The 27438-nt window shown below is 35.6% G+C and overlaps 2 protein-coding genes across 3 annotated transcripts; one reads left to right on the top strand and one right to left on the bottom strand.

Annotated features, from left to right (window-relative positions):
* Positions 1 to 11018: 11018 nt before the first annotated feature.
* On the top strand, positions 11019 to 15618 carry LOC145602709 (rac-like GTP-binding protein 3). The gene is made up of 8 exons (XM_081658883.1): positions 11019 to 11624; positions 12155 to 12242; positions 12420 to 12529; positions 12667 to 12730; positions 13484 to 13548; positions 13639 to 13704; positions 14602 to 14699; positions 15162 to 15618. The coding sequence occupies exons 1-8, from the start codon at positions 11520 to 11522 to the stop codon at positions 15199 to 15201; spliced, it is 636 nt and encodes a 211-aa protein (XP_081515009.1). The 5' UTR covers positions 11019 to 11519; the 3' UTR covers positions 15202 to 15618.
* A 2135-nt stretch (positions 15619 to 17753) lies between these two features.
* Positions 17754 to 26762, bottom strand: LOC145602701 (uncharacterized). Of its 2 annotated transcripts, XR_014104590.1 has the most exons (4): positions 25933 to 26762; positions 23328 to 23699; positions 18530 to 23211; positions 17754 to 18165 (listed from the first exon to the last, which is right to left on the bottom strand). XR_014104590.1 is itself a non-coding variant. In XM_081658875.1 (3 exons), exons 1-3 carry the CDS (start codon positions 26080 to 26082, stop codon positions 18601 to 18603), a joined length of 5133 nt encoding a protein of 1710 aa, XP_081515001.1. In that variant the 5' UTR covers positions 26083 to 26762; the 3' UTR covers positions 18318 to 18600. The 2 variants fall into 2 exon arrangements, 1 of the variants encoding a protein (XP_081515001.1); XM_081658875.1 differs by lacking the exon at positions 17754 to 18165 and having other exon boundaries at positions 18318 to 23211.
* Positions 26763 to 27438: the final 676 nt, after the last annotated feature.

Raw genomic sequence — 27438 nt, 5'->3', positions numbered from 1 at the left:
CATGAAAAATTTCAATAAAGTGTTTTGAAGTCCATCTAGCAAATCTTATAAGGTAGTAATCACTAAAATATCTTTAATAGATCTTTGCAACGTGACTAATGTAAAGGTTTCATCGTAATCATAGTCATACTATGAATTAGTTGAATCCTTTAATAAGTCTTTGCTTTAGTTAGAAAACATTTTTCTTTCTTGTCTGTTTTGCTTATAATGGGTCTCACCCAATTAGGCAAATTATTCAAGTGTCATACACTTGCTTACAGACTTAGAATCTATTTCAGATTTCCTGGTTTTTAAACCACTTGGAGTTATAACTTGTCAAATCATCTTTGTTACTTGCATAATCATCATGTTCCAAAACGAATGTTTTAGAACTCTTAATCAATATTAAATCATATTTCTTTGACTAAGTTTTACATATGCTAGTCATTGTTGTGGGTTTGATGCAACAATTGAAACTCATACAACAACTTTGTTTAGTTTTCAATGAGAAACGACAATAGAGGATGTGCACTTGGAATGCACTACCTTCGACACATGGTTATTATTCCCATTACACTTAATGAGACCATGCGTTGTCACTTGTAACATGAGGTGAATCATGCTCATATTGTTGCTTTGATTCGATTACTTCTCAAATTTCTTCAAGATTTTCGAAATCACTTTTCTTGAACTCTTTCAAGGCTCTCGAACTTTTCGAGATTCTTATACTCCCACTTGCCTTTTTGAGGAGGCACTTTTAGCATAGGGTGAACCAACCATGGTTTGAACCATGTTTGTTTGTTGCTTTTCTCGAACTCTTTCAAGATTTACACTACTCCCACTTGACCTTTTGGAACATTTTCCATAAGGGCACCTACTTGAGCAACAAACATTTTGTGCTAAGTATGATTTGTGTAGTAGTACCCCGTGCTCTGTATAGGAATTGATCGTGCATTAAACGATTTAATACAACTTTTAATCCTTGCTTTGTAGAAAGACTTTATAAGAACTCTTCTTATCCATATCACATATGAAACCTTTGCTACAATTTGATTTTACCTATGTTTCTTTGTTTAGTTTTGTAGCTTATCTTAAAAGTATATCCCCTGAATAATGGTTGGAAGATAGGTAATTTTATCCAATATCAAAATATATCTCATATAGATTGATAGCTCCCTTCATAAACACTTCATAAGGTTTTCTTTCGGAGTTTGTCGTAAAACGATTTCACAACTCTTGGATGTTCATCAAGGTCTTGGCTTAAATTTTCATTATTACGATCATATCGCAATATTTTGAATGTGTTGCCAAGTAAATGTCTTGACTCAAATTTTCACAATACAATCATATTGTAATGAAATTATTATCTTGTCAAGTTGATACTGAACTTCATACTGAACATTTTGAACTTTTCAAAATTTTCACTCTTATGCTTTAACTAAGCACAAGTAGTGATCGTATCACAAATGAAGTTTCATTGTCCATCTCTAGCCTTTGAACCTTTGGTTTTCTTACATCGATATGTATTCGACCTCGAGTTCGCATCATCATTTCTCTAAATGGTGACTTTGTCAATACTTTCAAATTAGAATGATATTTACATATATCAATGGATTCATAATCCAATGATATTGAAAGTCCATCCCTTTGGATCTTCCGCATGCAATGTTCATTTTCATTCAAATTTTTGACATTTTAGAGACAATTTATATATAGAAATGGCTTAATTTTTCTATCATATAGAACTTTGAACCTATTTAGCAACTCAAAACACATTATGACTCAATGAAGTATAGAATAACATTTATTCCACGTTTTTGAATCTTCGATGCGTAGTTGTAGGGAATAATTTCAAGCCTTTAAAATCCCACTAGCTTGAACCCCACTGTGATCATACATTAAAGTACGGTGGCGTCCAAAAGGGAAGAAGATAGAGCAAAAGAGTCGCCAACAAGTTTTTAAGGAACTTGTAAACCGTTCACGAAGTGAAGGTTACACCCCTTAACGATCCAAGAGATCGTCAACTCCATAAGGTCATGAACCAAATAAGGGTTCGGGGATGAAGGTACAAATCCAACCTAAAAGAGATTGAATCTGCCCTAATAATAGGCCTCTACTTTATTCTGATCGTATTCATGTGCGCTTTCTGATTAACATACAATCAATAGGATTACCCTAAACCTGTTTAATCTATGTTGGTTGAATATTAATGCACAAACAAACCTATTATTGGCGATCACTTGAATTTATAATCATATTAACCCTAAACAAGATTATCAATTATCTTATTAAGCGTGATTACAAGTACAAATTCCCTTTAAACATGCATAAAAGGCGTGATCAAGCAATAACAATAAATATAATCAAGCAACATAATAAATAATAAATCATGAATAATAAAATTATAATCATAATAATAATCATCATAGATAAAATAATCATCATCAAAATAATAATAATAATAATAATAATAATAATAATAATAATAATAATAATAATAATATTCATAATCATCATAATCATAAATTATAATAATTATAATCATAATCATGTTCATGTTAATATTAAAGCATAATAAACGTAGCAAGATCCTAGGCATGATACTAACAAGATTAATAACAAACCCTAGCATGTCACTAAGCAATAAAAATCAAATCTTTAACCCTAACATGATACTAACAATCATAAATATTAGGAAGAGCATAGGAAGCATCGTAGGAATCATACTTAACATTAAAAATACCCTAGACATGTTACTAGGAATATTATAATAACAATGTAAACATGAATTCTACATCATAATAATTAAAACCATAAAATTACTTACTTTGATGCTTCGTACCTCTTTCTAATAACAAAATACACGCGTTAGTAACTTCAAGGAGAATAATAATCAAAATAATTAAATTAAATAACTGAAATAGAGATTTGGGACCAAACCCTCAGAAATTAAACCTTTCACGTCTAGGGTGAAGGCAACTTCGAATATGGCTAGGTGTATCTAGATCTTGTGAATGCGGAATTTTGTATGAAAAACAAGGTAAGAAAGAGATGAATGAAAGAATGCTAAAGAATTAATGATTGTTGATGAAAGCTAATTAAAACTAATTGTTGATGAGAATTCGTGAATGAAAACGGAGTTTTTGATACGATATTTATAGAGAAAATCAGCCAAAAAAAGATAATTTAACAAAACAGAGTCCGACGCTCGGGAAACAAGGTTGGCGCCAACCCTGGCTAGCTGGCGCCAGACACCAGTGGCTAGCGCCAGGCGCCAATGGCTAGCGCCTAGCGCCAAGCCTGGTTCCAGGCGCCAAGGCCTGGGGTTGGACGCCAGTCTTGATTTTAACGTGTTTTCGAAAATACGATAAGTTTACCGTACAGAGGATAAAATAATATAATTTCTTCGAAAATGCTATTTGATTTTGACTAAAACTCTGAAAAGTCAACAAAGTCAACTTATCAATGCTAATTGAATTAGGAATGAAAAGAACCTTCTAGAAGAATCTAGAAGACTAAAACCATTCCTAATTGCATTAGGAATGATAAATCACATTAGGCCCTCCCCTAGATCATTGGGCCGCACATAAAGCTCAAACCGGGCCCAGTTTAGTAAATTGGCCATAACTTCCTCAATATTCATCGGAATTAGGCTTATAATATATCGTTGGAAAGGTCTTTGCAAGTCCCATCCAACTACACTATTATTGGACCCATATCATGGACCAACCAAACTGGATTGGCTGTTTTCTTAAAATAAAGTTTTCCAAAACAGAGAGAAGAGAAAAGAAATAAAAACTTTCCGCAACACTAGACCTTCCACACTTTCGCTTCATTCGATTATGATTCGACGTGAAAGGTACTCATCACTGGGTTTGGTTTTGAGGAGACACAAATGGGTGTCTACAGTAGTCATTACTAACATTGAATGGTGTTTTGATAATGGCAAGAATGAATAATATTTATTTAATTCTAGCCAATAACAAGGTAAGGTGAAATATAGGTTCTACTTGTAAAGTTGCAACTTTTGCTTCCAGACTCGTAGATTCTACTTGTGAAGTAGCAACATTTGCTTCTAAACTTGTAGATTTATTTCTCCTTTAGCCATACTTCTTCATTTAGTTTAACCTCATTCTCAATGAGAGATAACTAAACAAGACATCATATGTCCAAGAAGTAGCAATGTGCTAAATCAATTTCTATAATATACTTCTTAAATTGGAACATTTCCATTCTTTTACCTTCCAACTATATGAGGTAGTTTCTAATCAATTGGAATTGGTCCATTTAATTTGAAACATTTGTTGTTCATAACAACTTTTAGCATATAAGTAGTTCTAGGTTTGAGAGGTAGCAATTTGTTTGCATTTCTTGGCCCATAACTTCTTAATGCAATCCTCATATATTCCTAAACCTTTCCCATTTGAGCCACTTAGAACATTTCTCTTAGGTTCAAAATGATGCTTTTCTTAACTACTTTAAGCACTTTTCATGATTTTGCTAAGTCAATTCAATCACTATTTATAATAGAGTTTAATCAACTATTTAACTCTTATATAAAGTGGATGAAGAATAGCGTCATTTGATCAACTTTTGATCATAGAGATTTCCAATCACTTTCTTATATTCAATCATATTGAAGATAAGAGATTTTATTGGACTTTTATACTTGTCTTTTAGAGGGTTTGTACCTCCCATCTCATTATATCCCTTGAAACACTTTTCAAAATGAAGATGTGTTGGCATTTTACTCAAACATTTTGAATAAAACCAACCCTAGACATGTGACATGGATTTCTAAAACTTGCCTTTTAGAACCATCTTAGCAAAGTTGGAATATAGGTTTATGGATTATCTTTTAACCTTTTGAGAACGTTTCTCAACTTTATTTTCAATCGAGGAGATTATATATAATAATAAAATTAGAACGACATGTTACTTGTAAGTAAACGCAAAATTCAATTATGTTTAATAAAAATTTAAAGTGCCATAAGTGAATTAAATTGGCAACTTTAAAGCATTTATTCAATTTTAATTGATCCCTATTGAATAAAATGATTCCAAGATCCTTTATTTGTGCAATGATTGACCGGACTTTGGCCCTATCATCAACCATTACATTTTCAAGGTGAGTAAACTCTTTACTGATTACAACTCTTTGTAATTCTTGGTTGAATAAATAACCATCACATGTTTAATTATTACCCTTAGCTTCAAGGTTCTAAACTCTTTAGGTAACCTTGTTGAGTATAACCAATCAAAAGTGTAAAATTTGTTTTACCCCCACTCCCCTAAGATATAATATGACACCCTGCTTTGGCATGACCCATCATAAATATCGAAGGTTTCATCGGGTTTTTGATTGAAAAAGCAACCTCAATATTACCGGGACCTAGATTTATTATGTTGTGATTAAATAGTGAACTCTAGCGCATCATCACAAAACATCAATAAAATCTAACATGCATAATAAACTGAATGCATAAACAAGACATAGCATGGCCCCTAATCCTAAGAAACTAATAAAGCAAAAACCTCCCACTTGAACCTTCATGGATCTCATCCATCTTGCTCCTTTGGGCCTTCACTCCATGGGCTTCTTGGATTAACATCAACCTGTAATATTATTCTATTCTATCTACAACTTAAATAAAATAAAATAAATTACAAAAAATACTTTATCGGTACGTAGACCGTACTAAGATTACAAAAATACATCACGATGCGCAGATCGTATTTAGTAATCTACTGGGCCATACTAGTCATTATATAGCAATAAATAACATCATATATTATAAAATTTCCACATAATAAATCACTCATCATGCTTTCCTAAACTACAACATCGAATGTTCATAATTAAGGAAACATGGCACCAAAATATCTCATATTTTAATTAATGCAATTAGATAATATCATATTATCATATATTCTAAATTAGTCATGAGATAGAATCAAATCTTATTTTAATCCTAAAAGATAAATCATATTTATCCTCAAAGATTATCCTAACAATGTTAGGAAATTATATCCTAATTACTAGCCAATCACAAAATTTTAAATCAATTATTATCCAAAAATAATTATGGGATAATCACATTATTTAAATCAATTATTATCCTTTTGGAATATGCTCAGAATATCCTAACAAATCTTATCCAAAATTAACCACTTTAATTATGAATAATTACCAATTTAACAACTTTAAATATGGATAATATCAAATATAACAACTTTTGAATATTTGATTTTATCCTAAAATAAAAGATTTTATCCAAATAAAACCAATTTTATCTTTTAAAAATAAAAGATCATATTTTCAAAATATTTTATCTTATCCAAAATAAATCATATTTATCTTGAAATATTTTTAAAATAAAATATTTTTTTTTTTGAAAACCGTGCACCAGCCACCGTGGTGTGGCCAGCCAAAGCCGGCCACGGTGGTCGTACACCGTGAGGTGTACTCTGCTCTGCAGCGGTGCATAGCAGCAGCAGTGCCGCGCAACCCTTGCACGGTGCTGATGTTGCTGCCTTTGCTGACCCGTCCTTTTGCCCCACCTCGCCCCTCCCTCCGGACCACCTGCAGCGGCACCCGCCGTGGCTGCGCCACCCAGCCGCGGTTGCCGCTGCTAAAAACCTTTTTTTTTTTTTTTTTTTAATTTAAATAAAACAAAACATATTTTGTAAAATTAAATTAATGTTAATGTGGTCCAATTAATTTCAAAATTAAATCACATTCAATCTTGAAATTAGGGTTCTTCATGAAATTAATCCCCAATTTAATTTAACACTTAAATTAAATAATTTGATCATGAAAAATTCATAATTTATCATGAAATCAAATAGATTAAAATCATTAATTACATACTAAACGAATTAAATCAAAACCAAAACACAAAATTCATAATTTAGGGTTAGGGTTTTGAAATTTTCGGAAAAAATAGGGTGGGGTTTCGAAATTTTTGAGTGATTAGGGGAAAAATTCGGATCTCTTCATGGCTATTTTGAGCATTATTAAATCACATTTAATCAATTCCAAGAGTTAAATCACATTTAATATAATAATTGACCCATAATTAAATTATTCTCCCTTCTAATTGAATTAAAATTGTGGACTATCAAAGAATTATAGTCAATATGCGTAAATGCAATAGGCTAACTGATATCACTGTAGGGAATTATAGGTACTACGCAGCGGAAATGACATGAATCGTATTCATACAATACCTAATCCCAAGTTCTAATGCATAACACATAAAGAACATATAATCGTACTTTTGAAGCGTGATTCCACGTGCGATCGAGCAAGAACAATGGGAGATAAAGATTCCCAAGCGTGATTCCTCTACTTAGTCCACGAGCATGGATTAAACCTCCACTAATGCTAGTTAGTTGTGACTGAACACTTCAATCAACCTTCAACGGAGATTGGAGCCACGAACACACCACAACACCACCCACACGCCACCACACGCGCCACCCGGGGAGGAGGGCCGTACGGACAGGGAGGAGAGAGAGAGGGCCGAGTAGAGAGAGAGAGTTAGGGTTTTGGGATGCTTGGTTGCTTGTGTGACAAATCACTGTATGTCAATTGTTCTGTCATGCAACCCTAGGCATGGTTTATATTTGTAGATCATATCTAGATATAAAACCATGTCAAGTCCAAAACCCATTAGACTCTTCTAACTATCCAAGCCCAATTATCAACATCGTATGTCATGTACTCATGAGGCCCAATAATGGGCCTCTAACTTGTTTAACCCAATACTCTTATGTGTGACCTTGTAGGATCCATTCTATAAGGCTTTGGGCCATTAAGCTAGCCCAAAGATCAATTGTCATATCTAGCACCAAACATTGACGACCCTATATAATGAACTTATTATCTCCATAATAGTGATCCTTGATATATCTAGTAATTGCACTTATCGAAGACATAACTCCTTCAATTTCATGGTTGTCACTAGGGTTTTTCGTAGAGAGCATTTTGTATTAATATAAGGGCTCTGAAGGTAAGTTGTGTGTGTGTGTGTGTTTTTCTCTCAAATTCAATAATATAATTAGTAGTGTTATACCCTTGTTAATATGTACAAGTTTTTTAAATGAATAGTGTTTGGACAATTATACCATTTAAAGTGTTTATTTACTTATTTGCGCTCATTAATGATTATTATCTCTTTATTTTTAACTCATCTTAAGAATAATGTGCGGACATTTATACCCCTAAATATATATTTATTACAAAAACTTTTGTATACAACCGGTTTACACTAATATTAGTGTACATCGAGCCGTATAAGGGTAACTTTAAGCCAATTTAGGGTAACTTTTTGCCTTTTTTTGGGTAACTTTGAACATAATATGATTTTTTTTATATAAATCGAACAAGAAAAGTTTTATAAGGGTGATAAAATTACTTTCAATCACTAATAATTGAATTTTAGTCATTTAAAATGTGATTCTTTACCAATAAAACGTAGATTATTTTTATTTGTATTGGGTTACTTTATACATATTAGGGTAACTTTTATTCATTTTAGGGGTAACTTTTGATCACTTTAAGAGAGATTTAAAATGGATGTACAATAATTATTTTACACCCGATTTTTTTTAAAAGTTTGTGTATTTATTTATATATTTTCTCTCATTATGTTGTCAATAATTAAATTTGTGATGTAATGTCAAACCAAAAGAGATTCCGAATATAGGGATAAGTTAGTAGGTGGGTTTTTTCATAAAATAATTAAAATAATAGTAAATCGAACTTTAGAAATGATTCAAAATGAAAAGCAAGTCGAATTTCAAGAACAAATAGAGAGTCCTCGTACAATATTAAAAGACACAAATAATTAAAAGTAGTAAGTTAGGGTTTGTCCTGATTGACTGAACTGAACTGAATATTTTATGAGAGAAGGAAATTAAGATAAGAAATGAATTGAACTAAACTGAACTGAACTGAACCGAAAATAAGTTGAAGAGAACATGCCCTTAATATTTGCTGCAAAAGAATTGTTTGGACACTAGATTTAAATCAAATTTAGCAAGTACATTATGGTCCAAATAATTGTTTTGGATAAAAATAAAGAATATTTCATGATGTTGCTTTTTATATTTGCCTTTGTTTTTCTAACATATATAAATTCAAACCCCCTTAGAACTTAGGCAATATAATCAAATTGCTTGCTTAATCCTTACTTATTCTAGCAGCCCCATTTATAAAATTACAAATGATTGAAGTTATGTTCCTTTAATTATTAGGACAGAACTTTAAGCCAAGGTTGCCAATTACAAAAGTGTCAAAGTGAGCATGCCTTCCGATTAGTGCCCTTTTGTACCTAATATCAACACATCATTTAATCTCCCTTTCCTATATATTGCTTAAGAACGTACTCCCCTACGTGTGTGTCCTTGTTCTTTCCATTATTGTGATAAACACATGTATTTTCTCTTTTGTTATTGTGGTATGTTGGAGCTTCATATTAGGTACATTGGAGTCAATATACAAAATGTACATTGGCCCCTTGTTTGTCAAACTAGTTGTTTTAGCTAGCTAGGTTAGACGTGTAGTTAGTCGGATAAATCAAAGTAATTATGTACATTTAAAAATAAAAAATCCAACATAAGTGCAATATTTACAAATCTGAAGTAAAGACTAAATTTAGGGGCTTTTTCCTCCAATAGTTGAAAATTTATATCTCAAAAACTACTTTGCGCCGTTAAGAATGGAATCAATGGAGTATTAGATAGATTGTTTTTTTTTTAAAAAAAAAAAAAAATACTCCATAAATTACTAGGTTTTCAATTAATTGTAAACAATTAATATGTGATTGCCGACAGCTAAGTACGAACCTTCAAGGTCTACCATAACAATTACTCCGTAAGAGTTTCTACTAGTCTAAAATTGATTTTGCCTAATTAGCCATAAGTACAAGTAAACATAATAAATAGAATTAATCGATGAAGTAATCAACTACTACCAATTAAATATACTGTATACAATTCTAAGTTCCTTTTAATGTTAAGCATTAGAACTTTAGAAACCTTGGCAATAAAGCTCCCCACCTAACTATATAAATAAATGTCCACTTTACAACTAAGTTGTACACTCATATTTTATTATCTAAAAAGTAATAGGATAAAATCTTCTCTTTTTTTTTTAAAAAAAAAGGAAAAGAAAGAATTAAGATATAAATTTAAAGCTTGCATTTATGAAAATTTTAGCAATCTAATTTTGCAACCCTACTTTGTTGGATCTACTGATATGTTAAGAGTTTTTTTGAGTATAAATTTGTCACATGACATTATCTTTTAATTGTCAATCTATTATCCATATTAGAAAATACGCCTCATAAAACATTAATTTATTTTTTCTTTTAACATAGTAAGGGAAAAAAAAAAAAAAAAACTGTGTGCTAATAAAATTGAACTTACAACCTTTGGAATTGAAATGTATAATTCTCACTTAACACATGCGAAGTAGAAGAAATTATGTGTATGTAAAATATCTTTATTAAGGCAAGACATTGTCCGTGCATTAAAATTTAAAACGACCGTACAATGTCTAAATAGAGTACAAAAGTGTCCAATTAACAAATCATCTCAATAAGTCATTAATGCTAAATGATTTTTGACAATTTTTTCTAGTCTAAATCCTATGTATTAATGTATATTGAATAATGTAATCACAAATTTACAATTTGATACTAACATCACCTACCATATTCAGTACGGAGTATCTATTTAAAGTCATCATTATACTATAAGACTATAAGACGACGCCATATGTACACCGTAATACCGTATAAAGACCTGAAATAAAATCTCGCCTACAAGGCCACGCCTCTTCACTTGGGAAAGAAAACAAAGTTTACAATTTGGGGCATCACGGATCAACCGTCCTCCTTCCTTGGCGGTTCCAAATACAAAACACCGTTAATCACAGCAGCCCATTCCATATCAATAAATACACTCCTCTTTTTTTTTTCTTTTTTTTTTTTTTTTTTCTTTTCTTTTTTTTTTTTTTCTTTTCTTTTCTTTTTTTTTTCTTTCTCCCTCAACAAAATAATAAGCTGAAATAAGTATATAAAAAAGGCAGCTTCCTAGTTCACACTTCACTATATACAGCCAAACAACTAAAGTTTTAATTTTTTTGATGCAAATTAAAGAAAGAAATCATCTTTATTTTAATTTAGGGATGTTGGGTTTGTGTTTTTTGGTTTTCTGGGTGAGCAGGTGAGCCAATCTTTATTATCAACACTCCCCCAAAAAAAAAAAAAAAAAAATCCCCAAAAAATGCTTGTTAAACAGCTAGCAAAACACAACAATTAAAATGAGTGTGAGTGTTTTTGTTGTGATGAATTGAGTGAGATTCTTGTGACTTTGCCTCTCATTCATTCAATTATATACCCAATATTTAATTTTACAATACCCCTTTCATAAAATATCAAAATCTTTGCTTTTTTTTTTTTGTTGAATTGGAAGATTGTCTATCTATTTTCTGCAAAATATTTCTGAGTGTTCAATTTTGAGTACTGAAAATGGCTGCAAGTGCTTCAAGATTCATAAAATGTGTGACAGTTGGAGATGGGGCTGTTGGAAAAACTTGTATGTTAATTTGTTACACTAGTAACAAATTCCCTACTGTAAGTTTTCAATTTTCTTATCTGGGTTCTTAAATTTATGAGTTTTTCATTTTTTATTTCCTTTTTTTTTTTATTGATTTCCTGTTAATTCAGTATGCCTTTTTCTGGGTATAGCAGCTTTTTAAGTTTACCTTTACCTTGGTTTCATAACCTAAAAGTTTCTATCATTGTTAATACTTCTCCGTTACATCTCATTTACAACTTTCTCTCTACTTTATATCAAATCGTTATGTCAAATCGTTGCAAATAATATAAAACGGAGTTAGTATAAAAAAAAAATTGTCTATATGATTTTAGCACAACTTAATTATACACTCGGATGTACCTAACTTTTCGAAGGAGCAAATAAAGCCGAAAATTAGACTTAGGTGTATAGTGTACATACCTATGTGGCTATGCAGGGTGTACAGTGGACTCAATTTCAGTCTGTCTTTTAAGAGTACATTTCCTGTTATATTGGCTTCATTGTTTAATTTTCAGTGATTATATTGTTTAATTAGGGATTTATGAGTTAATTTTTGTGTAACCAGGATTACATCCCAACAGTATTTGACAATTTCAGTGCTAATGTGGTCGTGGAAAGTACCACTGTGAATTTAGGCCTCTGGGATACTGCTGGTGAGTCCGTTTATCGTCGATCACTATCTTTCGTGTTTAAATACTGGTTGCAAATGATACAAGTTTCTTCAGATTACTTTAACTAGAAATGTAATGTAGTAATCATGTCATGATCAACTTGGTTATACCATTATAAGAACCCCAAGTTTGATGTTTCGCGGTTGAATTGTTTTATAGGACAAGAGGATTACAACAGATTAAGACCTTTGAGCTACAGAGGGGCTGATGTCTTTGTCTTGGCTTTCTCATTGGTCAGTCGTGCGAGCTACGAGAATGTGCAAAAGAAGGTACATTCTCACCAAGTTACTGTAGATTGAAGGCATTATAGATTTATAGTTATGTTAGTAAAGTGGATATTTAGTTAGACGTTGTACTGTATTTATTTTCATTGGTTATGTAGATATTAACACAATTTCTTGATCAGTGGGTCCCGGAACTTCAGCATTATGCTCCTGGAGTACCATTGGTGTTGGTTGGCACCAAATTGGGTAAGACAACTACTTGTATATGTATAATAGTTAATTTCTGATCCATTCTGTTGTATGGTGTACTTTAAAGTTAATCTATGTTTTTGGAACTAAATTTTTTTCACTAGTAATTGCTTGCTCTTTTATGCGTATGTTTGTGTGTGCTCGCGCATAGTTTTTCAGGAGTGTAATTGTTCTTCTTTGCAAAGGGTTTTACTCTTTGCCTCTGCAAGTACAACATTTGTTGTTGTTTCTATTATTTTATTTTTTTTGCCTGCTGGTCAGCTTTGCTTTCCCCTCCTTTGGGTGTCAGAGCTCTTATTTTTGCCTGCTGATCGACTTTGCTTTCCGGCTTTTTTCCTCTTTTGGGCGTCAGAACTCTGTTTGATCACAGCCAGATTTTCTAGTGTAACCGTGGTATAACTTACTTGGTGCAACCATTTAGATAGTACTTCATTAATCAATAAGATTAATTATACAAAATCAATTTTAAGTAGAGTCAATTCCAAAAGTCCCCTATATGTTAAGGGTTGTGAGCGGGTTGCACTTCTGTCCTAGTGCAACTACTGTATTGGAAGACTTTTGGACGACATACAAGAGGAAGTGATTTAAGTATGAATAGAGTTGTGTCCTGTCAGTCCACTCCATCTTCCTTGCACAAAAATATTCCAATGAATATCAATTGTGTTTATTTTCTTCTTCTTCTTCTTCTTTTTTTTTTTTTTTTTTTTTTTTTGGTCTTTGTGACTGAACAATTTCCCAATGTGCTCCCAGATCTTCGTGGGGACAAGCATTTCTTGGCTGATCATCCTGGAGTACTTCCAGTTAGCACAACAGAGGTGCAATCTCTTGTCATCTATCAGTATGCAACTCTTACATTGAATTTTTTGATTTGTATGATTAACGATTTGCATATCCTGTTCATCTAGGGTGAGGAACTCCGTAAACAGATTGGTGCTTTATACTACATCGAGTGCAGCTCCAAGACTCAACAGGTAACAAAGAATACTTTAACTTGTTCTTTCAGTGATTGTTTTCTAGATTTTAGTAATTATAACACTGCATGAGTACATGCATGTGCATTTCTTTCTGTTATTCTTCTATTGAAGACAATATGAGCTGTATATATCTGCATACATAGAGTTTAGAATAGTGACGTGTCATTAGTTCATTATTCTTAAGTAATCTCGAAACTATATATGTGAAAAAATATCTTGTCAATAGTTGAGTTTTGATCGCCATGGATGAAAATTCCATCAATACGAGTACTATATGGCAAATTGGCAACCACAATGACAAATAATTGACAATAGTGGGAACAACCGTAGAATTATCTTCAGGACAAATTATCAATTGGTAATTCATACAAAGTATTTCCCAATCAAAGGTACTCCCACCTACCACGCAACCCCTCAAGACATCTTAACCATCACTCAACATCTGTTTTCTCTCATAGAACAAAGTGTCTCTGCCTGTATATGTTCTGCTGGATCTTAATTAATTAGCATAATAGACCATATTTTATATGGAAAGCCCTAATGTCAGGAACATGATTTATGAATTACTAACTTGTAGAAAACCCAGGTAAAAGATTTCATGACTCATAAGTTTCATGTTTGTGAAGCTATTTCTCTTGATCAGCTTAACTTCCGGGTTACTAATGGACAAAATTGATGCTGTATGGATAAGCTGTTGGAATTGGACTGCCTTTGTTTTTCCTTTAGATTGAGCACTCTCGTCATGCATTAGACATGATGTATGGCTTATGCTTTGTGGTCACCTGATCAGATCATCGGTAGTCTGACATTCCTGTTGAGCAAGGCCTCTTCATCAGTGTGACTTTCTGCTTGTGTTGATTTTAACCTTCATTGTGTTCATTTTACATTTTACAGAATGTGAAAGCGGTTTTTGATTCTGCCATCAAAGTAGTCATCAAGCCGCCTCAGAAACAAAAGGAGAAGAAAAAGAAGCCAAGACGAGGGTTTGCAATGTGAGTGCCCCTCTCTCTTGTATTATGTTATTACAACTTTATAGTCCATATATGTACTATGATTGAGTCACCGGTTAACTGAATCGTAATTCCCGCAATCCAGAGTAGTTAGTATGTGCTTGTGCATAATATCCTTAACAAAAATTTGCGCATGCATAATCAATCCTGTGTTTGCCAAAAGGCATCCTTGCTTGGTAAGTTTGGCTGCATTATGTGCTAGCTTTTTTTGGTAAAAGAAGCCGGCTTTTTTGTATTCTTGTCAATATACTCTGATTCAAATGGCATAAAAAATTAAATCCCAAGACTTTGATTTAGCAGTGATAGGCAAATTGCGAATTGGCAATAGAGCCAATAGAGTTTTTAATCGCTATAGTCTATATGTAAGTATATAGCTTTATGTAGCTTAGGATATATGGGAATATGGAATTGGAAAACATTTAACAAATTAATCCATGTCTGCAGGAATATCTGTGGTCGAAGGAGCTTCATGTGTTTCAAATGAATTTGTTGCTTGACAAGTATGGCTTTCACACCAGTTAACGCAGATATTCACACGTTCAGCCAACAGGCCATCGCTGACATCTTCACCACTTCTCACGTCCCAGGACTTTTGTCATATGTAGATGCTGTCGATAGTAGTCTAGTCTTGCAACATGTTACTCCCTGTATATGCACTCTGTGATATTTAAATCCTAATCAATTGGTTTTAGATGATCATAGTTGTTATCTCTAGGAAAATCAATACTAATTAGCGCCCCCCCTCCCCAACAAAATTAAACAAATGATGTTCAACATCTCCTACCTGTTTTCTAGTGAAAGTTTTGTATTTTACAGTGTTCTTTAAAGATGGTATAATTTCTTAGCTTGTACTCGGTAGTAACTGGAAATTTAATACAAAATATTTGATATTATATGATCACTTCCTTTGCATATACGTTGTTCATCCAGGACTTGTATTAATCTAGGAAAATCAGCCAAAGCAGGTCAAGCCACATGCAACACCAAGTCGACTGCCAATTCAGGTCCACGGCAAGGTTTGTCTTGTGCCAGTCCTTTGAACCTTATTCTTTCAAGTTTGATAAGAAATCACGCTTTAACCTAACCGTATACTCCATAGTATTTTTGTTCTTGTACTTTATTATAAATTTACAAATAATTAAACACAACTTTTTAATGTTGCTTTAACGAAGCTGATATTGTTATTGTGACAAAGCGGTTAATTGGCTCTTATATGCTTCACTGAACACTATAATTGTAATAAAACATTTTAAGAGCTCTGGATAACAACTTCTATGAATGAACAAATGTATTACAATCAAACTTAAATGTATTGTCCTTATGAATTATAACTTACAATAATTTTCAAGGGATTTGGACAATGAACTGTGTTCCTCACTCTCACACACACAAAAGAGCGAATTTATAATATCCGGCGTAGTTGCAATTATAGGAACTTTTGAGTAACATATACATATTACGTATAAAAAAAAACAATCCACTTTATCTACGCTACTCTTGCCATTGAACAAATTGATTCACATCTTACATTTGAAGTCTGGATTGAATAATGACTGATTTGGCTCAAGTGAATTGCAAATGATGGACCATACATTTGAAGTCCGGATTGAATTTTTGACTGATTTGGCTCAAGTGAGTTGCAAATGATTGTGTAAATGGTCAAAAAAACGCCAATGATGGCAGATTAGGTAAAGATGATTGAATGATCATGGAGGCAATGAGTTGTAGAGTGGTAGCTAGTCAAAAGCAGCACCAATGACGGCCCTATTGGCCGGTGTTAACGACTTTTACCATCAGAGAGAAGACATGGAGAAGGCATATCGTTCTACTAGCAGAGTAAGAGAAGTTTGTATCAAGTTCTACTAGACCAACTTTCTTTTGTTAAAGAAAGCAAATTTAACGTTTGGTTCACAAAAGATCATGGATATGAGTATATGACCAAGTCATCAAACGAATAAAAGTCGAAAGTACAAGTACCAATAAGACTTTTCCAAAACAATTTTACTCCATTAATACTAATGAATAGATCGGAAATAGTGTACAAAGCAGAGAATTGCCCATACGCCCTGGGTATAATTTATGAATATAAACATATTGACGTTTATTATTCATATTGACCGGCATATTAACACTGTCATACAGTGCATTAATCTTTTGTGGCCAATAATATAACACAATGACTTACTTTAACGTAATAAACTTCTTTTAACACAAGGACCTATATATCAATATGAGAAAAAAATTCTCCAGTCCAATTAGAGAAGGAAACGGCTGACCACCAAGGTAACATCTTGCACCTGTGGCCACTAATATTACAACACCAAAGGGCTTGCAGACACCGAGCAAACATGAACCTATTAACAGTATTACAATCACATACCCAAAATTTTGGCAGGTAAGACAAAGTTTCCTACCAGTCCGGTACGTCTAAATCTCTCACAGGTAAACCCACCCGGAAACACAAAATATCATGCATTGCTCACTAAATATATATATGGAGGTCTTTAAGTCTTTGAGTAGGAGAAGTCAAAAAGCCCTAGCCTACAAGGTGCTGGCATGGTGCAGATATCAACAGGGGGGCCCTTACGCTATGGGTACCTTTCCTTTCAAAAAAAAAAATGAAGGTGCAATTATCATACTTGCACCTCCATACCATGTGCAGGAAGTTTTCAGATTATAAAGCAGCAAACCATAGCCACTGGTACTTGACAGGCTTTCCGCAACTGAAATCAACTACTGTCAACAGAGCAGCAGATCTGCCGAAGGATATGTTTCAGTTTTAGAGGGAAAAACAAAACCAAAGCTCCGGGTATGCAGGGCACAACTACACAATCAGTGAGAAACAAATGCAGAAATTGACCAAAAAACACCCACCACAGTGATTTACGATAATTCACTTCACTCTCAGGTGGGTGAGTCTGGAGGAAATACTTATAAAGAAGAGGCACACTATTTATGAAATCCTGTAATACCAATAGTAAGATGGACAGCTATTTTGGAGCAAGAAAAACAAGTTATATGTAATAAAATGAGAGATACTAGGGAAAGAATGGATAAATTAAGAAAAATGCACATACAAACACTTCTGCTTAGAGCAGTAAACAAATTCAACTTCCCTCCGCTGGGAGGTTGAAAAAGAAACGAATGGTATCAAAGCTATTGAAGCTTTGTATAACAGGCATTTTTCTCAATAGTTTCAACTATCTACAGAAGAAAAACTGACCAATAGCCACCTGAGGATAGATTCACAGACTGAATAGCAGAACCCCAAACCTATTTTTTCTTCTTTTTTTTCAAATAAACTGAATTGGTACAGCAGGAGATGGGAGAGGTCGGAGACTTATGATTGTTATGAACACACCAGTATACTCACTTACCACCCATCCTTTTCATGACAAGAGTTAGATGATGACTTCTTGGTAGTTAGCCTGGGTCCATCTTCTACAAACTGGAACAAACCCCAAAAAAAATTGAAAGAGAAAAAAAATTAGATGAGGCAGGTTCCAGCAAACAACAAACGATCTGTACAATGGAAAAACAATATACATCATGCTCAAAATATCATATAAGATACTTTTCCCTACATCAAACAAATTATACTTGTCCACATACAAGCAGTCCATTAACTAAAAAATAATCCTTTTGTGCGAATACCAGAAACTGTATCATGGCAATTATGCAAACATCACTACTTCACAAGGGGAAAAAATGTATATAATGAACAAAATGGGTAAAAGAAAGTTAGCCAGAAGATAACTTATTACACTGATCAAGCTCAAAAAATTGAACATAAAATCAGAAGGGAGACTTACATAGCTAAACCAACATCCGTTTTTCAAGGGTCACTATACAAGGGGTCACTATATGGTAACATCATGTGATTCTATCGCCATGACGATTGCTTGAAGTTAAGCTTATCTATATTCCATCCTCCCTCGGGTTCCTTCCTTTTCATATGGCCGCCTCCCATGCTATACATCCTAGCTTGCTCGTCTGCAAGGGACTGCGAACTGATGGTGGAGACCTGCCTTGATACAATTGGCAGTGACTCATCTCTCCCTTCAACGTCCAAAACTCCTGGGCCAGAATTAAGATCTAGACCTTGTTTTCCCCATATATGATTGCCCCCAATAACAGAGTTATTACCGGTGTCTGGAATAGGCCGAGAAACAACATATGCATGAGGATACTGAAAGGACACTGCTGCTGCATTTCCAACCAATTGAGAAGGGATAGCAGAAATCCGCCCACCAGCAGTTGGGTCCATATATCCAGAAGACCCACCAGCTAAGGCAGACGTAGGCAACGGAAAACTGGTCCCAAACGGCAAGACTGGATATTGAAAAGGGGCAGGGTGGAAAGGCAAAGCAGGAGATGACGATAAAACTGATCCATTATAGGCATCGGGATTAAATGATAAAGCTGTGGTAGGACCACCAACAACACGCTGAGGACCTCCACCAATCCCAACAAGTGAAAAAGCTTCTCTATCAGGTAAAGCTGATGGCGTCATACTTACTGAGTAGCTGGTTCCAGGAGGATACCAAGAAAAGCAGTTCCCTGTATCAGAGCTATTAATTCTGGGTGCAAAAGGTGACTGGAGAGGAATGTTCCCACTATTAAGTTGACGCGATGGAATTGGCTCAACAGGTAATTCCTCAGCCGCTGGCCCATCATTCAAATCAAAGTCCCTCTTACCACTTCCTCCACCATTAGAATAAACATTGGAAGTTGATGCTTTTACATGCTGAGTTGAGACTTCAAATCTCTGAGTGTTGCTAGTCATGTGCCGTCCCACATGGGTCATGTCTGAAGTCTCATCAACTTTATTAAGATCCAGATCAAGACCTCCAGAGCTACGCAAAGATGCAGTAGTCATAAGCTCACATACAGGATTATTTCTAACATTGAACTCCTGTCCACCACTTTCATCGGCCACATTAAGGTCAATATCCAAAGGAACCCGAGCTGGTCTGGGAGCTGGAGAATCAGGAAGAAGGGATTTTCTGGGCTCAGCTGGACGAAATGCACTAGTTGCTGCTGAACCTTTCCATCCAAGTTCCCGTTTATTCCACAACAAGTCATCAGGAGGAACAAAGGGTCCCTTAGCAGCTGCAGCAACAGTAATTGAAGCTGGTAGACCACATGATGCAGAGCAAACAGGGATTTGCAAGGGACTGACTGAACAAACAATATCTGGGCAAGGACCAGAACCCAAATTAACAGGCTCACCATTCCTACCTTCATCAACATTAAAGCCTTCATTCAAATCAAATCCAAGCTTTGTATCCACATCTGGACCTCGTGAAGCAGGTGGCAAGGAAACATTATCTGTGGCGGATACACTTCTTTCTTTACTCTCTTCATCCATTTTAGTCACTTTAGCTCTTTCTGCATTAGAATGTAATTCTGCTTCTGATAAAGCAATTGCAGTACAGCTTACTTGTGCACCTGAAATGTCACACTGCTGTGCAGTAGCATCTTTGTTTTCTGAATTTTGATCCTTGCAGCTTCTGCCCAGATCTACATCAGCACCACACAATTCATGTTCACCTTCTTTCTCGGGTACAGAAGAATCACTCTCTTTGTCTAGAATCCTTTTCCCTGACTGACTGGCAAGACCACAGACAGCAACACCCTCAGCCTTTTCAGATTTAACGTCATTTGACACCATCACTGGCTTCTCATTGGTAATTGCTGAATCCACTTTTACTGCTACAGCATGTGATTTTTGTTCCAATACAATGTTGCTTCGAAGCCCTTGACTGACCTGCTTTTTGTCATCATCATTAGGAGGGCATAATGCAGCATCTTTGTGAGCTTTTTTCTCAAACTCGACATTCAAAGATGAACCCTTAACCTTATCCTTAACTTCCAGGCCAACACCATGTCCCTGACTAGCAACTGGTTGCTCATTCTGACTCTCTTCTTTGGCAGCTACAATTTTACCGTTCATAGTTTCGGCACCAAGTTCACCCATACTCCTTCCAGTTGTGGATGCAACAGACGCAGGTGGAGAAACTGTGGCACCTTTTGGACAACTTTTCACGTCAGCCTTCTCATCAACATCTGCTGAAGGGGCTGGTGCTGTTTCAGCAGGCCTAATACGGATACGCTCCTTCAGAGAGACGTCGTTAACTTTGTCTTCAGTAGCTGAGCAGCTACTTACACCCTCTCTTCTGTTGGGTGTACGCACATTACTGTTATCCTTGACACCTGTCTTGGATTCAAGAGCTTGTTCAGCACCTTCATTACTGACTGCACAAGTAGCTAATTGAGAGGCAGAAATGGTAACCCCGACTTCATCAGTTTTTTTGTCAGATTTTGAACAAGCTTCCACGTTGTTTAGCATATCCTTGCCAGATATTCTCGACCGGTCACCTGAATCCTCGTGATGGACTGATGAAACACCTGGAGTGACATTCTGTTTCTGAGTTTCAGCAACAGCAGCAGCACTGGGGCGGTTTTTGTCCCCTATCGAAGCATACACATCACCGTTAGGCTTTGATCTATTACTGTAGTCCTTGCATGATTCATCAGCCAAAGAAGTGCTCCTCTGAGGAGATTGTGCAGGTGATACCCCACCTGACTTTGAAATTTCCCCTGCAGCAACACTAGCAAGCAGATTCATGCCATCATCTCCAACAGAAATGGGTGTGTTATCTTCAGAGCACTTGGCACAGCTTTCAATTAAAGCATTGATAGAGCTTAACGAAGAATCAAGTGACTTTCTTGTTTTGATCTCACTTTTGATTGATGACATAACTTTCGCAACATCAGTTGGTTTTCCAGCTTCGTCAGTAATTGGACGTCCAGAATCTGGACCCGTAGCTGGAGATCCATCCCCTTCCTCACCCCCAGTCATCCCATCTTTAAGATCATTGCTTTGCCAAGACTCAGTGTTCACATCTGATGGGGCATTATTTCGAAAACCATCAGATTTTTCTTTTGAACTGTGATCCAACTGTCCATGCTTCTCAGGAAGCACAGGAGATGAAGCTCTACTATTAGTGGATGTAGGATCCTCAACAGATCCTCCATTACTTTGTGCAGGACTGCGGCCTCGATTGCTGATTTTAACAATTAGCTTATGGTTGGTGCTGTCAGAAACGGGAGCATCCATGGCCTTTTCACATGTAACTGGCTGCTGCGGTAACTTTTCTGATACAGAGACCCTCATCACAGACGAGTTTCTGCTAGATCCACCATCCTTCTGGACGGCAGAAACAGCCAGACCCTGCAACCCATTAGCAGATTTTCGGTGCCTGGAAGCACTTCCTGAACTCTTATTCAAACTAGTTGATCCCGAATTGGAGCTCCTTGAATCTTCTTTAACAGAAGGCCCAGTGTTTTTGGCATGGTCACTCGAACACTGGCTGTTGGTATGAGACTGGCTAGAACCACTGCTTTTCTCATCTCTTGCTGCTGACTGAGGAAGTTCAGAGCTGCCACTAACAAAAGACGTTCTGAGATGTCCATCCCTCAGGCTAGCACTTGTAGATGCAGGCGATGAGGCTAATTTCACAGCTCCTGGAGATGCTGATGCAGATGGTGATTTAGCAATAGCATCTCCCTGAACTAGCTTAACTGGAGCAGATTTTGATGAAGAGAGTTGTGATATAGAATTCTTCATGGTAGCATCTGAGGAGCCACTGGGATGCCGATTCCCAACCTGAGAAGCTTCATTACGTGTTCTAGCTGGCCAAGAAACAGCATGACTGGTACCAGACTTTGAATCATTAATGTTCATCTCAGCCTCCACGCGTTTTTTCCATGTATCCACTAGACTCCGTGCCTTCTTCTGAATTTCTGAATTTCTATGCGACCGCAGATGATTCACAGACTTGCCAATGTTACACATCTGCAATGCATTAAGATTTACTGGGAGTCTATCCAACGCTCGAAGTAAAACCAAAATTAAGTCCTCAACCGATCTATCCTGATCTCTGGGGCTACTGGAATCACCAATTTTACCCTTGTGGGCCTCCTGGAGCCATTCATCCAAGACTCGCAAGCCTCTAAGTTGCACAAACTGGTGTAGGCAATCATCCTTGTCTGTTGCAGCTATCACACCCGCCAGCAAGGACCGACAACTTAAATCCATTTTCTTCTCAGATTTGTCAGGCTGCATAAGATGAACTAATCTCTCGACCCCTTCAGAATTTACAAGCCCCCCTTTCTCGGTTATTTTATCAATTTCAAACTTCAACATGCCTTCTGTTCTCGGTAAACTGAAATCTACATCATCTGCTTTTGAGGAGCGCTCACGCTTCACAGGCTCTGAGGATTGATCACTTCTCTCCCTTTTCTTTCCCTTAGATTGAGAAGGGTAAACAGTAGTACTATTCTGCACACTATCAGGACTGTGTTTTAACTGGGATGTTGACATCGGACTATTCACTGGTTTTGGAGAGCGACCACCTTGTTGTTGAACCGTTGTATGCATTTCTAATTGAGTTTTACGTATTAGTTGATCTACTTCTTCTTGCCGACCCTGAAAAATAAAGAAATAAATTAATTAATTAATGAGCTACGGAAAGAAAGGAAACAGACACATCAAGGGGCAAAATTTCAGCAATTTAGCAGCCAAAAAATTACATTGACACGTACATCAATATAATCCTGATCTGTCAACCACCACAAACGCTTGTTTGCAGTGTCGTAAACTCGTCGGCACACAAATGAAGATATCCCTGAAGGAAGTTCAACTCCTCTTGGCAAGAATGCGACTTTACACGGATGTAATAGGGATGCAGCAGGAGTCTCATCCCTATGAAACGAGTAAAAAACTTCGTTAGGCGCAGCTTCTGGTGCAAGGCCTTTCAGAAGCTTGACATCTGCAGGTCGATAAAGCCAATTTACACCAAGCTGCAAGTTATTCTCTTTGTCAGACCCTAATGAACGAATAATTCCTATGAAAGGTGGGGAGTCTTGTTGTGGTTTAAAAAGAGCACAATCACCAACGTTTATCTTGCGAACATCCTGCAAAACATTAGAAGCTATTGTTATACAATGAAATAGATTACACTACATATTATGAAAGTAACAAGAACTCTGAAGGGAAAAAAAAAAAAGTAAAATTGGCAAGGACAATGGCTTAATAACAGTGTCAAAAATAAGGATTCCAGAATGACATAAGATCAAACACAGCATAAGATTCGTCACTGAAGGAAGAAGAATTCAGCCAATATATTTACCTCAAAGATAAACAATTAATACAACACCATCTCTTCAAAAAGAAAAAGGCCACATTACTGCTTCCAATGAGTGTGAGATGCAACAGTTAAAACTAAATAAAATAGAATGAGGGAAGGCAATGCAGCATTTACATTAAGAGGACGGATGGGCTCAAACAAGAGGGGAAAAAACGATATAAGTATATGCCTTAGATACTCTTCCTTACATCATCCAAACTATGCATTGGACAACCCCTTCAAAGGTAGTGGCTACGGTCTCCTTTAAAATGTCCAAATTCTTGCAAAACTTCGACCTCACAGCACACCCATCAATGCAACACAATCCCTCCTGGTTCAAGAGTCACAAGCTTTTAGCACAACATTGCAACAATCTTCTTCCCCAATTACTATTTGCCTGGGATAGTAAGGAACAAGCCTTCTAAAACTTAGCCCAATGAGAGCAACAACTAGATATTTGTAATCATGCATACTATCATTACGTTTCTCTTACCTCCAAAAACACTCTCAACAAAATTGCTAAAATACATTGGAAACTTCACAATGAAGACTAGTAAGATGAAAGCACTGGCTGCTCTATTGGAAAGCACAAAATCGGTACAAAGTGTGCTAACAAGATGACAGAACTAATAGCTAGTATAGGCAGCAGAAAATATGAAAGAAAACACAGCTGATGTGGATATCCTACTCTTCCTTTTTTTGCTCATACAGCTGAGATACCTCACAAAAGTAGTCTGTAATGAGGTAAATAAGTCGTGGCTACACTATCCTGAACAACCCAATTGGCCATCTTATCCTGATGTTAGCACCTACTTCTAGATTCAATACTTAACAAAATATCTGTTATAGAATAAATAAGTACTAAAATTACAGGCCAGGCCAAACGGGGCAATAATCTTAATGTCCAGTATTCACAATAGATTTATATTTTCTCAGAAAGGAATCTAATATGGTCGGAAACAATTCCATTCTTTCAATTGGACCAGACCGTTGTATTTCACCTTAGATACAGAGAAAATCTAAGACTTACAAGAGCTTTTTCTCAGCCAAATGAAATGAAGAACCTATAGAAACAAACTTACAATATAGAAAATAACATGTTTTACAGAACGTGCTGTAATTTCCCCAATGAAGCCAATGAAACTCAATCCATGAGAATAGAAAATAATTTGATGTACATCAAGAATTAAACTTTTGCTCAAGTAATAGAGGAAGGAAAAAGTGGACTATAAATTCTTTCGCCTTCTTGTCCCAAATTTCCAAATTAGTGTGTCAGAGGGAGAGGAGAACAAGCTCCCCCCTTTCTTACCCAAATATGACATCAGTGAGAGCAATAGAGGGTCCTACATTGAACAGGAAACAGGAGAGATATGAATAGCCTAAGCTGCCTAACACAATGCTCAGCATAAGCTGAATGAAAATAAAGCTTCAGCTGATGATCCAGTGAAAACACAACCAAAGATACCTCCTTTCTTCTCAAAATAACATCTACAAACTGATTTCAAAATGCACATTGTTTTGTTACATTCCAGGCACAACATATCAATTGACTTAATCCTTGTTCTTCAACCATTTTCCGCCTAATACAACCAACACCCTAACAATTTCAACAAATTGCACCTACATTTCATGAACTCGTTTTCGAAGCACTTGCTACCCAGCAAGGCGGCAACCACAACTTACTAGCAGTTCGAAATCAACAACAAGCATTTTACCAATTCAATATTTCAATCCATTCTCCAAACATATCTACCCTTCAGAATGGTTGCGACATATATCAATACCCCCACCCGGTATCAACCACAATCTCTTATCAATCCAATCCAACCCCTCCTTATCCTATCGATCTCTAAGCGCTCTAACAACAAAAACATCACCATCATTCAATAACACGAAACCCCGGATCGCGGTATCACGAAAACACATCAAGCTACGAACAAACGAAACCGAAAAGCCCTGAAAACAATCATCGAACAAAAAACCAATCACACAATCAATTAAACAAAAGGGTTTTGGCATACCTTGACAAAGGAACTGGTTGAAGACGAACCACCAACAACAACCGCACCAGAATCATCAACAGCAGCAGCTACACCACCGGTTGATGTTAAAACTGGCCGCATGTGCCGAATCCTTTTCCTACTCCCGCCGCCGGCCTCCCACCCAAGCATATCCTAGCATTTTCCCCAATTTTCCCTTCTTCGATCAACATCAATTCAAACCCTAATTCCTAAAAACAAATTCGATACCCACAAATTTCTCGATACCACCTCCAGATTCCAAAACTCGATCTTATCTTTTCCCCAAATAAATCAACCCTAACCTCCTCCTTCTCCTTCTCCTTCTCCTTCTCCCCTAAATTAATCGCCGAACTAGGGTTTGATACTTGGAAATTTATAATATTATATAAAAATAGCAAAAACCCTAATTAATCGATCCGATTGAAGCTGAAAATCTCCAGATCCAAAAACTAGAGAGAGATACAGATAAGATGAGAGAGAAATAGAGAGAAAAATCCGAAAGTAGAGAGAGAAAATCGATGGGAGAGAATATCGCCGATCTACCCAGAAATTGAGGAGAGAGAAAATCAAATTCGAGGAGAGAGAAAAAAAAAATTAAAACCCAGTTTTTTCGAGGTAATTATAAATATAAATAAAAATATAAAATAAATAAATAATAAATAATAAAATAAAAATTAAAAGGTGGAGAAAAAAAAAATGAAGTGGTGAAAGCGGACCCGCCAGGCGGCAAAAGGAAAGGCGTAAACTTGGTCGGGCAGTTCGGTCAGTTTTTTTTTACGGGCAGTGCTAATCTCACCGGGGGTTGCACGTAACTTCCTCCGTCACAGACAAAACAGAATGTGACTTCTTCTTGTCCTCTGCCCAGTTGACTGAGACTTTCCCCCTCTTCAAAAAAAATATATATTATATTTTTTTTAATTTTAAAAATAAAAATTTTAAAAAATATATTATTTTTAATTAAAATATTGAAGGTGCAAATGTAAAAAGAAAGTCCATAAATTAGGGTCAGTGAAACCAAATCAATTTTGTTCCATTCTGCAGGTGTACAAATATGGGAAGTGGGGTTATGGGGTTACACCATCCTACTCAAATATGTAGGCTTTTTCTAAGGGAGGTGGGACCTACATGATGAACAAGGGTAAAATTGTCATTTCACTTGAATGGACCTACCATCTTCTTATATAAATTCTCTCAAATATGTTTGTTTATTTGATTATAGTATACTCTTCTACATGAAGTGATGAAGTATAAGTTCTTATTCTATGATGTGGTTTTTTTTTGTTTTGCTTTTTACACATGTGAGAGAGAAGGAATTAAGGTTGTCTTGAACTCTTCCAACAACTCATCTTGCTAATCAAGTACAGTAGTATTATTGCACTCGAAACAAACCGTCGTCGAGAAGTTAACTGGTCGAGTGTTTATCATACATTCGGGTGTAAATTTATATTTATTCTAAACTCGGTTGATCAGTTTTTGTCTTGTGAAAGATTAGAATCCGGGTGTATT

The sequence above is a fragment of the Chenopodium album genome, chromosome 2 (assembly GCF_948465745.1).
Source record: "Chenopodium album chromosome 2, dcCheAlbu1.1, whole genome shotgun sequence".
Taxonomy (NCBI): Eukaryota; Viridiplantae; Streptophyta; class Magnoliopsida; order Caryophyllales; family Amaranthaceae; genus Chenopodium; species Chenopodium album.
The sequence above is the reverse complement of the archived record's forward strand: the minus strand, read 5'-3'. Positions and strand labels throughout refer to the sequence as shown.